The sequence below is a fragment of the Notothenia rossii genome (genome assembly GCF_949606895.1).
Source record: "Notothenia rossii genome assembly, chromosome: 1".
NCBI classification, from domain to species: Eukaryota; Metazoa; Chordata; class Actinopteri; order Perciformes; family Nototheniidae; genus Notothenia; species Notothenia rossii.
In genome coordinates, this window is record NC_136912.1 from 83,485,154 (window position 1) to 83,500,164 (window position 15,011).

The 15,011-nt window shown below is 42.3% G+C and overlaps 1 protein-coding gene across 1 annotated transcript in view; it reads right to left on the reverse strand.

Moving 5' to 3' along the window:
- Positions 1-15,011, reverse strand: part of ttll7 (tubulin tyrosine ligase-like family, member 7) — a 69,253-nt gene that overhangs the window by 10,588 nt on the left and 43,654 nt on the right. Inside the window, exons 13-18 of the mRNA XM_079650710.1 lie at positions 13,129-13,215; positions 9,720-9,936; positions 7,292-7,587; positions 5,960-6,094; positions 2,237-2,317; positions 399-559 (exon numbers count right to left, since the gene is read on the reverse strand). Coding sequence (XP_079506836.1) covers positions 399-559; positions 2,237-2,317; positions 5,960-6,094; positions 7,292-7,587; positions 9,720-9,936; positions 13,129-13,215 — 977 coding nt within the window. The remainder of the gene's footprint in view (positions 1-398; positions 560-2,236; positions 2,318-5,959; positions 6,095-7,291; positions 7,588-9,719; positions 9,937-13,128; positions 13,216-15,011) is intronic.

The window sequence follows — 15,011 nt, forward strand, 5'->3', positions numbered from 1 at the left end:
GCTGTATTGGATTACCATTAACATGCTTATTGCAGTTGTAAGTGCACTGTCTTGATGGAGCATATGTGTGGGCAGGAAAGGAGTGAGCAGAGGGTAGAGTTGTCGATTGCTGTTTAGTTTTCTGTGACTATCTTCCTCACCCTCTCAGACTTTCAGTTGCACGCGCTGCTAAAGAAACGTGCTACCATGGAAACCAAACAATGGTGTAGCTGTATTAAAGTCCGAGTGGAAACAGTCCTGAGTAAATCTGATTTTTTTCAGAAATCGGGAGAAATATGACCCCGGGAGGAAACCGGGAGAGGGCTATGAAATCGGGAGTCTCCCGCAAAAATCAGGAGGGTTGACAAGTATGCCCCTCGTATCTGCTCCCAGTGTATAACTTGCTCATGCTGGCCTACCCGGTGTTGGAGAAGCAGTTCCACAGGCCCTGTCCGTGGCTCCACAGCAGCCGGTTGAAGACGCGGTTAAAGAGCCGGTAGAGGTGGAGACTGTCTACGTCAGGCTCCCTCCAGATCCGCTGCAGCGCTGAGCGGACATTGGTACGGACAATATCCAAGACCTGAGAGAGACAGAGATAGTGATATGTGGGAGAGGAAATGAGAGAGAAAGAACGCTTTAAATCAAGCATGCGATAATGAAGGAAATGAATGCAGCGACACAAAAGCTGACAGCGTTTCTATTTGATATGCGTGAGTTGGCATTTGCTCCAACCGTAAGATTTTTCAGTTAAAATGAGCAATCACAGAGGCTAATGCATTCACTGAGTAACAGAGAGCAAAGGTGCAGTAATGAATAAACAAGCGCACAGTACACTTCACACCAACACATATAGTATGCTATGCACATAATGTTTTCCCTGAACACATCCTCAAACGACTTTAATCAGACCTTATTTAGTGAGGAATTGAGGAGGGTTATCCTGCTCAACTCCTCACTCCATGTCTAAAGCATGCTCAGACATACAGCTTATGTGAACTGTGTGTGTTAGAGTGTGTGTGGTAGAAGCAAGACAAAAAGTCCTGTGGCAGACAGTGGAGAGGACTAATTGCTGCAGCGACGTCAGTCTTGGAGAGAAGGTGTCAGAAGTTCGCCAGCGGTCTGAGGACACCTGCGCCAGTCTTCCATCCTCCCTCCTTCCTTCCTTTTCCCCCATCCCTACCCTCCTCACTGCCTTCTCTTCCTCCCTTTTCCTTCTCTTTTCACCCAGCTCAGAGTGCAGCGCTGTGGCTCTTTTGACTTTGATTCCTCGCTCCTCATTACTGACGTGCCCGTCTCACTGTGTGGTGCGTGCATGTGTTTGCGATGCGGAGAGGCGAGGTTTTCCTGCAGCAATATGAGGCGAGCGAGTCACACGCATACACACTCAGGACAAACTGATAGATGAGTAAACACACACACAGATATGTTTTGGTATGGTAATCAGATGGCAGAGCGGTGGGCGCTGCATTCCTGACCTCTGCCTGCTGCTCATTAGGCTGCTCCACTCCAAATAAAACATCGGCTCGCAGCGCCACAGCCCACAACACAGTGGTGCAGAAAGCAGTGGCTGAGAGATCACATCATTACTGACACGCCCAACGGATGCCTTTTCACGTCTTGCCCCGTCTTCTGTTTTGTTTACATCCTTTTTGGTGTCTCTCTCCCTGTCACTGCCTGACATGATAATGATCTTCATGCTTGTCTTTTTTTTCCATCTTTGTCTGAAGTTTGATTCGCTGATTATTTTCCTATTTTAAAAGTTCTTCAAAAGCATTCAAAGGAATAGGTAGGAGCTGTGACATTTTGTCATTTCACCGGGTTTTAACAATGTCCATTCTATACACAGTGACAGTAAGTATAGACTGGGTGGGAGCAAAGACGAAGGCGGCGGACTTATACAGGTGTCAAAAGATGAATGTGGCCCATTGTTTAGACTATAAGACGTATGAATAAATGAAGCATGATTTCGGAATCTACCAGGTATTAATTGCTAATAGTTATTGTCTTCTCATCAATGGTCTGTCTTTGTTTATTGGGGTCAGCCTAGGAAGCAGTGACCCCTTTTCTAGCTTCTAGCAAAAATTGTTTACGAAGGTTGAATACAATTGTGAGGCGTTGAGCGTATCTTGAAGTTGTTCAGGATTCTGAAGTATTCTGCTGAGCATCTATAGCTACTGAAGACCTGAAGCGAGAAATATCTTCCAATTCTCTGGAAAGGCAAAGGAATCTTTAGGTGTCATTAAGGCATAGGACTAACCTTCCGTTGTTTAGTAGAGTCCAGCTTCACCAGCCAATAGGAAGCCACCTTTGACTTATGGTATTTCCAGTTGTCGTGTACCTATGGAAGAAAGGTTGAAATAAAAAAAGTCAAAAAAGTATCCTTTAAACATGCATACAATTTGTTTTAAAGTAATAGTTAAGAAGTAGGACAATAAAGCAACACATTTAAACAAATTGTTTTCATTTTTAAGGTATCATTTTAGCAAAAACAAATATTGCAATATTTTGCTCTAGAACCCAGGGTTACTACAGTAAATCATCCAGCGAGGAAAACACCTGCCAAGATGGAGCCCAGTTTAACTCTAGTTCTTTCTTTTAGTGTGTGATCAGGAATGTACAAAGACTGGAGCTCATTCCCACCGTCACACATTCCTCCTGGCAGACCTTCTTTCACACTTAGGCACGGGATCACTGCCGGGTTTTTAGCTTCTGTCTAGTAATGTTTTTTTGGTTTTCACACATAGATATCCATTATAGAAAAGTTCCAGGTTCAAACATGACAGTGCCATTACGGACAGCGCTGCAATGCTCGTGTGATATTCTGAATCTTGCACATGATACTAGGTAACACATTTCAATTTCAATCTTTATTTCGAACAGATTAAAAAAATAACAAATAAAAAATAACAAATGTGAAAAACAGAATACCGTATTGTTAAAATACATTATTTATCCACATTCATGATAATATTTATATATTCAACAAAAAAAAGTCTTCATATTAATAATAATAATAATAATAAATCATTATTATACACAGGAAATATAATGCAAGAGGGGAGAGATTGTTTACAGCACATATTAACGGTGTGTTGTTATTGTGTCTGCAGAGTCAGCTTCAAGTCAGTTTGACAAAACAATTGTCAATTCCATCTTCTCTTCAGAGTCAAATCTCCTGCTTCCCAAAAAACTCCATAGGTAAGGAGGACTTTTAAATGTTAAGTTTTTCATGCTTTTACTAGAACAAGACTACTTTTCTTTACTTCAAAACCTGTTAAAGGATTCAAATTATATTTAGCTTAAAGTAAGTGGCCTGCCAAATAGATTTTTTTTAATAAATAAAAACAATTTAAGTATTTACAAGATGCATTGCTTTTCTGTAGAAGACTCTTGCGGTACTTTTTTGTATCACAACACAGGGTGTAATAGAATGATTGAGTCGTGATCTTGGGTTCTTGAGCAGAAACACCCAATGTTTTGCGGGTGTGTCGAAAATCCTTGGGGTTTGTGTCATTATGCTCAAAAGCTGTGCTGGATATTCCCTTGCACTTGCTCCTGGTGTCAACATCACTGTGTACCTACAGGCACTGTTATTGTTGCTCTGTTGACTAAGTCTACATATCCCCACTGGTGCACATAAACCTCTCGCATATCACGTGGATCCCCTGCAAACAGTGCTCCCATTGGGAGGCTCCAGTGTAAACTTTATGTTTACTCACACACACACACACAAACAGTGACGCATGCATAAAAACAATCCACAAGGATTCACAGATGCAGATCTAGGTATACAGTAAACAATTTTGTTCGCTTTCCAAGAAGTTAGTTGTTTGTTGTTTCGTGTTCTCTCTTATTAAGAACCTTATGACCCATCTGGTCCGATGTACACCAATTTGTCACATTTGTGTTTGACGTACATAAATTAGCCACAGTAAAGCAAAACAAAACCCGCTACATACATTTCACCTGCCGATGGTTTTGATTGAAAGATAAAGGAGCAAATTAATCCAATAAAAAGATATAATTAGCCCAATTACGCCTCCATTTTAAGAGGGAAACATAAATTGCCAAAGATTGTTTTTCTGCCAGGTGAGCGCACTTTGTTTCTCACGATGCAAAACCTGAATAGTACAGGTGCAGTTGCTCATCTGCGTTTCCATGGTGCTCTCATTAGGGTTTGTTATCAGTACAGATGTGCTGATAATTGTCTCATGACCTCAACACATCCAGATGTCACACACACATAAACAGATTTTGCTGTTCTTGTGATGGGAATGTATGGGCTCACATTAATTACATGGGGGCTTGCCCTTACCTAACCAAAATCATTACAACCACATGCTTTCCCTTAACCCTTAAATGATCTTACAGATGCCTGATTTGTATTATGTATTGTATTGTCCCCTGTTGTGGCATTAGGTTAGGTTAGGTTGCCATATTACTATTATTATTATTATTATTATTTATGTTTAAAAGGTTACAATGGTTCAGTGCTATACATTTCACATAAGAATGTAAAAGCTGAACCATAAACATTGATAATGCAAAGCACCAGTAACATCGCTGCTCTTAAAAAAAGAAAACATGCATGGGATTCATTGCACATACTGTAGATAAACGGATTTCCACTCGGCCTATATTTATTGGATTGTTTCCATGGTAGAGAAGGACCACTGACCTTACACCAGTATATAATATATACAAAAACTTTAAATATTTTAGACAAAACAACATCTAGATTAAACTATGAAGTCAACATGCAATGTTGTTGACTAAAAAACACCTTTTAAAAATGTAGTAACAAATATTAAATCTTTAAACAACGAAATTCTTGTCTCGAAAATTCTTGTCTTGAAAAAACAGCTTTTGTTTTACTCCTGTATGGTTCTCATGTAGCAAACTAAGGAACTCTTTGTCCTTTGACCATGTTGTTGTGATGGTCTTTCTGTCATTAGTCAGCGGTGAAGACAGTCTGACCGGCTGCTGTCCTTTCAGCACCGTGGGACTGTGGTGCTGAAAGGACAGCTGGTTCTGAGGACGGTGACGGCCATAAATGAGGTCAGAGTGGACCGGACAGACGCTTCAATTGTCGGCTAATTTTCTCACGCTGCGCTGTTGCTCCCGGTGTGAGTCAAAGGTGAGCCCCTGCCGCTGTGTGGATTTATGACTTATTTATTGCTTTGACAAAATGCGATATCCATTTCCTTTTTTTCTTGTTTTACATTTTTCATAAACAAAAATACACAACTTCAGATAATTTATGAATTAACTGTGTATGGCTTGTCATAAAGAAACACATAGTTATGGTAATTGGAGGTATAGCTACTAATAGTACTTAGTTAACTAATAGGTGCTCTGGAATTCTTTGGCTAACTGTTATAATAGTATATACTTAATAAAGATCATATACATCCATTAACCTGGGATTTTACTGTCCACTTAAACAGTTGTTCTAATTATTTTAGATGTGCATCTTTACAAAACGTAGATTTAAGCAATGGCTTGAGCATTAGCGCAAACACACAATTACAAAGACTGGTTCAGATGGAAGGACACAGAGATCTGAGCAGAAATAGAGGATCCACTGATTAATACAAAGGGGCAGTGGGGAATAGCACGGGGCTCCAAATTGACCGACAAGTTGTCACTGGGGTCATTTGAAAGACAATGGGAGCCAAGCCAGAGCGGCAGGCTATTGTAGAGGGAGGCAAGGAGGTCACTTTTAGTTAGACTGCAGAGTGACCGCACCTGGCCGCCGAGGGGGCTGTGGGAATACAGTGGGTCCAGATTGCTGTTCACCGCTTGTACTCCATGTTCACTCCCACTCTAGCTGTCCTTGTTAAATTCAGTCTTACTTTACTTTGTTCCATTTTCACACCCTGTTACTGCCTCTGAATCATTTTTGACACACTGAAAAATGTAGATTATCATATTGTATAAGGTAGTGAACACAGAAATAAATTATAAATAGCGCACACACCTCATCCAGCACAGCCTCAGCCTCCTCCTCGGTTTTTCCCGGAAACCTGATCCTCATGGCGGTGAGCGCGGCCAGAGTCTGACGCACCAGCTCGGCCTCCTGCTCTTTACTCCTCAGGTTTATCAGTGGATCGCCCTACACACACACACACACACACACACACACACACACACACACACACACACACACACACACACACACACACACACACACACACACACACACACACGTACAGAGGAACCAATTCAGTGTCTTCCTGACACACATTAATATTAAGCAAAAAGTCTCATTACAAAATATAGTATCACACCTACTGTATCCAAACGGACTGTTTAATACATCATGTTATTAACAGAAAATACATTTTAAATGTAACATTTAATCTATCCCAATTGATGCAGAGGGCTCTTCCAAATCACCAAGGCACAACAGATTATAAAGCTGAATTCACATATAGTTTACACTATGAAACAATGTTAGCAGGGTGTGATGCTTTATTACTGGCTAATAACTAGCCAATATTATTAGTTATATCAGGCGTCATCGACAGACCTTTTTGCCCTCTTAAATGTATTATCCTCCTGCCACCTCCTATAGTCCCAACTCATTATGACTTCTAAAAGCAGTTGGCTCAGAGTGGTAAACGCTTTGTTTAAAAATAACCTCATAATAAAAAAAGAAGTCCTTCTATAGCACTTGCTCACTAGTCAACGTGTACCCAATTTCAGATGTCCTGTACCAGCATGCCCTTATCCCCAGGGGTGTGATTCCCATAGAGAAGTCAGTATGAAAAGACAGTAAAAAAGCAATGTAAGAAAGTTCTCCTGTCATTTTGTTTAAAAGTGAGTCAGGATACAAACGTACAACCAACACTCTGGACTTTCTCAGTACAAAGGTTTTCCAAGTATTTATATTCCTAATGTTAAAGAAGGTTTTCTGCTCCGTGTTATTTTGTTCCACTTGACCAAAGGTTAGCAGAGTACTTGTATAGAAGGAGGGTGAATGGAGGAGGCAGGCGGAAAGCAACATGATAGAATAATACAGTACGCCTATACAGTATTGAAGGAGCTGCTTAACAGATTCCTACTGGGCCAGGCTACAATGTATGCAACAAGAGGGAAAAAGCAACAATGGTGAATGCGTGTGGATTCGGGGAGTAACTCTTGATTGTTCCCTTCACACTATTTGGAGTAGTGGATCAGTTGAGGATTGCCTCCTTGAAAAATGTGACAGTTTGAATCTTTCAAAAATGAATTCTTACTTTTCTGTGACTGACAACTTATCTGACACGTTCTGAATTGTAAAGACTTCTTTGTGTGTCGCGTATCTTACGATGTTGGAGTGGATGGTCCCCAGGCTGTTGCTGTGAGGGACACGGTGGGCGGAGCCACTGCGGCTCAGCGAATGAGAGCGCAGCGTGGCGGAGCTCGGCCTGACGAGGGGCGTGGCCATGGGAACCGTGGGAGAAGGCCTGGAGGACAACGCCCGCACCTCATTGGGTGACGAGAGGGAGGCGATGGATCGAGGGCAGGAGATGGAGCGCCTGATTGGTCCAGAAAGTGTTGGGGAAGCTGAGGGGGTGGGGCTGGTTTTGTGTGACTTGATTGGAGGTTTCCAGTGCATGCGACCTGCAGAGAAACAGAAGTGTGGGGGAGGGAGGGGGGAGAGACACTGAATCACTGTCACACTTCAAATTATTTTCTTCCCTGATCCTGTCTCAATGCCACTGTCAAGCTCTTCTCCTCTCTGTTTTCCATCCGTTGCCTGGTGGCTTTGGAGATTAAGTGTGGCTTTAAGACTCCCATTGCAGCGCTCTGGCACACTGGCCCAGTGGCGTGTGTGTGTTTTTCTGCGTGTGTGTGGGTGTGTGTTATTAATGACCACAGCATACATGTATGTAGCCAAAACCAGAAACTAAACAGTAGTTCTGTCTGGTTTAGGGATGGATTAAAGAGCAGCTCTCTCTCAGACAAACACATGAACACACGCAAATGCACACACACAAGAAATAAAGCTATAAATCTGCACTAGCACTCTCCGTTACCCTTGAAATTGCCAACCAGCATATTAAAGTGTGTTTCCGGGCAGTGTGTGTGCGTGTCTAACATCAAGTGTGCAGACAAGTGATTATACGTGTGTGTGTGTGTGTGTGTGTGTGTGTGTGTGTGTGTGTGTGTGTGTGTGTGTGTGTGTGTGTGTGTGTGTGTGTGTGTGTGTGTGTGTGTGTGTGTGTGTGTGTGTGTGTGTGTGTGTGTGTGTGTGTGTGTGTGTGTGTGTGTGTGTGTGTGTGTGTGTGTGTGTGTGTGTGTGTGTGTGTGTGTGTGTGTGTGTGTGTGTGTGTGTGTGTGTGTGTGTGTGTGTGTGTGTGTGTGTGTGTGTGTGTGTGTGGCTGCTGAACCTTCTGAGGTTTGGATATTTTTTGCCAAATGAGAGCATTATGGGGCTTAGTCCGAGCAGCCCTTTGGTGGCTTGGTATGGAGTAGGGCTTGGCAGAGATGCCGTCTCCTTTACGCACACACACACACACACACAGATCCAAAACTTAGGTTTTTCCAATGGCTTTGTCCTTTATTTAGTGACCAATAGAATGAGCTCATGCAAGGGTATGTTCTATTGAGGAGTATAACTGTCGGCCCACAATGCAACTGAAGATTTCTTTCCAAGGTCGCCATATAAGGCTTCTGTGAAAGGTACCCTGTCTCTCACTTCAGAGAGGCAAACGTGAGTTGATGTTTGTGACCTATACGAATTGGTGTGAATGTGTAAGACTTATCCCTCTCACTATAAAACTAGGAATATTTCAGCATTAAACTCAAGGAGATCTCAAGGTAAACAATATAAGGTGTCTTTTTCCTTTTTTTCTCCTTTTCCCTTTGAATCCAATTCCTCTTCTCTGGCGTCACCCTTCATTAATTGGAAATGAACAGTTCAGGGCACCTTTCTTTACTCAAGTGCTTTCCAATGCTTTCCTGTGTGTGTGTGTGTGTGTGTGTGTGTGTGGGTGTGTGTGTGTGTGTGTGTGTGAAGCTAGAAAACCAGTTTACATAGATACTCAGCAACAAAGCGCCACTTATGAGTTGCAGACTGCGATGTCTTTACTTTAAATCCAAGGACCTTTTAACATTGTATCACAAAAATCAGGCACATACAGTACATACTGGCAGGCTGATGAAGATCTGTAATGTGCCGCCTACTGGCTCCTCCATCTCAACCTTCAGCTTGCTGCACTATAGGTACTGATCAAAGCAAAACTCTACATTTGTATTTTTAAAAAGTGTGTTTCCATGTATATGTAAAAGTGGTCTGCACAACTATGAATATATTTCAAACTGTAATATTTAAAAGGGTCCAAGGGAAGGGTGTCGCATGCTTGTAGCATCACAGGATCAATTTAAATGTCCCTGTAGCATCATTATATGCGTTAACATATATCTCACGTCTGCACTTTGTTCTGTTGGAGTCAGAGAAGATGGAAAAAGGAGACAGAAACTTAAAAATGTGAATTTGTGTGAGCAAATTTGCACATCTGAAAAAAAGTGTGTTTTGAAATTAAGCTATCCGCTGCAATCAGATGGAAGATTTCCAAAATGAAATCAACAAACAGGGCAGGAAACAGAGAAGAAAAGCAGAAAGACGGGCAAGCAAGCAAAAAAAAACAACAAAGCAAACAAGAAGGATTACAGGAAACGAGATCTCTGTCAAACCCCCACAGTCTGGCTTCCTAATGAAGACATCGTCAGACACTTTTGTACTGGTTTACCTGAGCGCTCAGACAAGTTCTTCTCCTTGCTCTCCCCGAGGTCATAGGAAACTTTCTTCTCCCTCTTCTCTCCTCCTCCTGCTTTCCTCCTCTCCTCCTCTTCTTCGTCTGAGGAGGAGCAGGAGTTATTGCCACTGCTGCCACTGGTGAAGTCAGCCAGGTAGTCCGGCCGCTGACGTCTGGGAGTCTGACTGCTTTCTGGCATGGCTGTCATTGGCTGGCAGAAACAAACAAATATACACACAGACATTATATAAGATGTACACATAGATCCATTTAGTTGGGTAATGTGTGCATTCATACACAGATTAAACAGACATGATCATACACTTAAAATGCTGTTTTTCTCCCTCCCATCCTCTGTATCACAGACACACACACACACACACACACACACACACACACACACACACACACACACACACACACACATCCTTCTACCGTTTTCACTGACTGAATTCACTTCATTTCCCAACACCATCCTAAATGTTTGTAAATTCTCAAAGTTTTTAAACTCAAAAAGCACCTCACAAGGACGTTCAAACACAACACACAAACACACACATACAGAAAGACATTAAGATGTTGTCAGCCTCTCCTCGCCCCCAGCCCATCACCATCTGTCACTGTGAGACCCACTGGTGACACGGCTAGCCCACGTCTATGTTTGTTTGCAGGCTCATTATGCACAGATACATAAAAACACACAGAAGCCTGGCTACAGCCCTGAACGGGAACACAAGCGGCATAGTAACCCTTAACAAATGTGACATTGACATTCAAAGTCTGTATTTATTACATTTTTTACATATCTGTGTCAACCAATGAACTGTAAATGCAACTGTGAGGCAGCTTTTATTTTGGAAAATGTTATTTTTAATATCCAATTTTGATAATAACCGGACATTTTAATCTCAGCTAAGTAAACGTGTCTGTGTATATCCTGAACTCCTTCAGCCATAAAACACAGGGACATTTAGTAAGGAGTTCATTAAGCTGAGTGTCTATTTCACATCCTGGAAGGGGACACACTGATAGGATTAATAAGGCATGTATACATCTGTTATTCAACGGTTAGCTAGGGCAGGGCTGTCAGGCCACCCAAATGAATGGGCAGGAAGTGATCACAGGGCTTACACAGTCACCGCTGGGTAGCTGTGAGTGTGAGAGGATGATAGAGACAGAGAGAGATTAAACACATTAGAAGGGTATAAAGGCGAAAGATGGGAACAGCAGATTGATGGGGAGAGAAATAAAGAGGAGGACGAGTTAAATCTGACAGATTCAACAGAGAGGAGGCATTGAATAGCAGGGAGAACGGAAATGAGCACAGAGGGAGAAAAAAGGACACTGTACATCGGAGTGGGGAGAGAAAAGGAGACGGGAACAGACAGCGGATAAACAGTGGAGAGCAAAGACAAAGACAGAGGCAGACACCGAGCAGATGAGGAGAAAGAAAGAGAAATGTAGGATGAATGAGTGAGAGGGTAAATCAAGCTCAATGGTGAGCAGGGGAGGGAGGAAGGGGGGGGGGGGGCAGCAGAGGCCAATACCAAGGGCAACATATGTGATAAGGTACAAATCATAATTACAGAGGTGGACAGTTAGAAAGACAATTTACTTGAGAAATGTAGTAAAGTACAAATGTCATGTTCTTTACTTGAGTATTTCCCTTTCCTGGTACTTTTAGATGTGTTAAATATTCTACTCTTTACTCCTCCACATTTATTTATTTCATCCCAACAGCTGCAACATGTGCTCAGTGTGTGATAAACACTTTACAGCATCAATATAATGATTTAATAACTTTACATATATATATATATATATATATATATTCATCTGAATGATGACTCATTTTATAATTGTTACTTAAACCTTTTTGAGGATGCTTTTGGGCAACCAGTGCCGTTATTTGAGCCAACATCCGCCCACTTTAACTAATATTTTATGCTAATTACTTCAGTTTGGTTTTGAATGCAGGACTTTTACTTGTATCATAATATTCGTCCGGCAGTGGCTCACTCAGTAGGGGCTTGGACTGTGAGCCGTAGGGTCGCCGGTTCAAGTCCCCGACCAGACTTAAATATGGAGTGTGGACTTCTAATTGGAGAGGTCTCAGTTCACCTCCTGCCCTGCCGTGGTGCCCTTGAGCAAGGCACCGGACATCCCCCTTCCCCCCTGACTCCCATTGCTCCCCGGGCGCTGTACAATAGCTGCTCACTGCTCTTAGTACTAGATTCCTGGTCCTAGGATGGGTTAAAAGCAGAGAACAAATTGCACTGTGTGTGCTGTGCTCTGCATGTGTGACCATTAAAGAGGGTTTCATCCCTCCCAATTCTATAATATTCGTACACTAAGTACAAATACTAATGTGTACGTTTGTAAGAGATCTGAACACTTGGTCCAGCTCTACATAATAAGGAAGACAAAAGTTAAAAAGACAATCAAATAAAAACTTAAGAAAGAGAAAAATAACACTTGAGGGGTCTCTCCTCCCTCTCACTATTTCATTTCCTGCCTCCCTTGCCATCTACCACTCGTCCTCTGCGTCTGAACATTTCCTCAGCGATAGCAAACCTTAGCGGCCCTTCCTTCCTTCAAAATCCGGTCTCTAATCCCTCCGGCTCTCTCCTCTCTTCTAGCTCTCGCAAACTCTCTGGTTTACTCTCACCAGATGGCTTGCGAGCGCTACACCCAGAGGAGTGAATCTATCCGTCACAGCTCTTTCTTCCCCCTGCTCTCAATGTCTCTCACAGCCCACTCTGCAACATCGAAACTGACGGGGGCCAAATTAATTTGGACAACAGTGATTGTGTCTGAACAAGTCCTCATTCTGGCTAAGGCCTCTCTAATGCAGCACTGAACTGCCCTGTCGAGTCCCTAACACACTCTTTGAGTGTTCCAGCCAATTTAGCCCTCAAGTGAGGGATGGATGTAGATTTGCAGAGGGAGAGAAAGGGAAGGAGAGGTGAAGAGTGAAACAAGGTGATGGAGGGAGTAATGTGCTGTCGTGGGAAATTGAGGGGGCGTATAGGTGTATGTGACAGAGGGGGAGAGGGAAAAAGAGGGAGATGGACAGAAAGAAAGATAGCACGTAGGGAGAGAGCGGGAGAGACAGGCTGACAGCTGTCCCCTCGGGGAGTTGGCTCTTTTCTTTGGGCCGTTTTCTGATTCTTTTCTTTCTCGCCGAACCCGCAACCCCCTTCTTTATTTTCCTGAATCACGTCCTATATGCTTTCTGAGGGTGTTAGCTCCAGGCATCTGCCTACCTGCCTCCCCCTCCCTCTCTCTTTCTCTCCCTCTGACACTCTTTGCACTTTTCTTAGTTCCCTTGAGACATGTGGCCCTTTCTCTCCCTCCTCCCTCTTGGAGTCTGTCTTCCTTCCCCTCTCACACTCTCACCCACCTTCGGGCCTCGTTGCTTGGAGGTTTTGCCCATCAGCTTCTCATCGTCCAGTTCGCACTGCTCCAGCAGATCCAATATGTCCTCCTCCTAAACACCAACGCAAGACACACAAGATCGATTAGAATAGGTCAAAGGTGATGATTTATGTCACATGAGGAACATACATCGTCAAGCATCAGCAAGAACTAACCCGTCAGTTCCATCTTTGTGTAACACTATTAAGGAATAATTAACATTCTTTGATGGTTCATAATATCACTAATTACTTTGAAGTCAAAGCGAGGGAGGAAAAAAAAGAAATTTCAATTATTATCTAAAAAAAGGGGGATGAAAAAGTTAGACTTCACAGGCATATGCACCTTATCTGGGGGTTATAAAAAAGGCCCTGGCGGAACATGCTTTGCTATTTGGCAGCGCTCGTAGAGGCTGAATTTGGAAAAGGCAGCGTCATGGCCATTGCCAATATACTGGGGCCTTGGCCATTTGGCCGGAGCTGAAATGCAAGCAAAGATGATTAATGTTGCTTCACGGCCGGGACATAAAAGGCTCCCACTTGACGCTCAAATACAGATGAAAAGTGATTGTTTTCTCTCTGCTTAGCCATAAAGCTGCATTCTGGGGTCCGTGAATAGGTCACTGTGCCCGAGGCTCTCTGTGTGGGTGTGTAAGTGCTGAATATTTGTACAGCGGCATTCTTACAAGTCTGGAAGTCTTGAAGTAAACATCATTGAGCGCAGACATTTCTTTTTTTTATTTTTTTTGTATGAACTTTTGCCTTTTTGTAAATGTGTGACTTTTTTGTTTGTATATACCTGTTTGTGTGTATGAGAGTATGAGAGAAATATAAAACATTATTAAGAACCATTCATTGTAAGGATAGGATGCACTAAATCTTTTTAAAAAGTAGTCTTGAGGAGCTAACAGCCAACATTTGATATATTAATGTTTATTTAACTTGATAATTAAAAACAGCACTTTGCCTTGCTTTGAAGAATTTAGAGTCATTTTTATTTAACTAAAAGTCTGCTGATTTAATAACCTTTTACGACGTGAAAGCTTCCCCACCCACTGTGGTTTAAAACCACCGGAGGCCCATTACCTTGTAAAATTGCACCAAAGTAGATTACATGGATGTTTTGACATGCTATACACTATGGAAGAAACAGAACTTGACACGTATAAATAAATGACAGTTTAACTGAAAGCTATTCTCTCTCTTTTTAAACTTAAAGTGTTTCCAACAGAGTGAGTCTACATCAAATGAGGCTCCTCTATAGATCGGCTCTTATTTTGCGATCTCTGGCTCCATCATTTTTAATGATCACTTGCAAATTAAACATTTTATACCCGGAATGTCTGCATTCATAATATGTAGCAGCCTGTTAAACTTTTTGGCCAACAGTCTTTGTACATGTCAGCTCATAAACTACACTGTCCACAAAGTACTTTTTTGGCACTGGAGGACCAAGTGTGTAGTCCTGTCCAGAAAGATTTCTATCTTTTTTGTTTGTTGAAAAGGCATTCATTTATTTCTCATCCTGACATTCTCCGACTTCATATGTCTTGGCTGTTTGACAGATGACGCTGTCTCGTCCATTTCTGTGGTTAGGAATGCACTTCCTCCATTGTAAAAAAAGCTAATAATATACACATACCCCTGAGCCAGAAGAAATGGGCTTATTCCTTTAGACAAATAAAGAAAAGCCCTAAGGACCCCTCTCATTTCTTCTTCAAAGCAAGAGAGATAGACTTGATAGAGAGAGGATAGACTGTGACACCTCTACTCCCACTGTTCAGCGGAAAATAATATGTTCCAATTTTTCCACAAGATTCTTGCATAACAAACAACAGCTGCAAAAAAACGCACTTCCTACACTCATTGC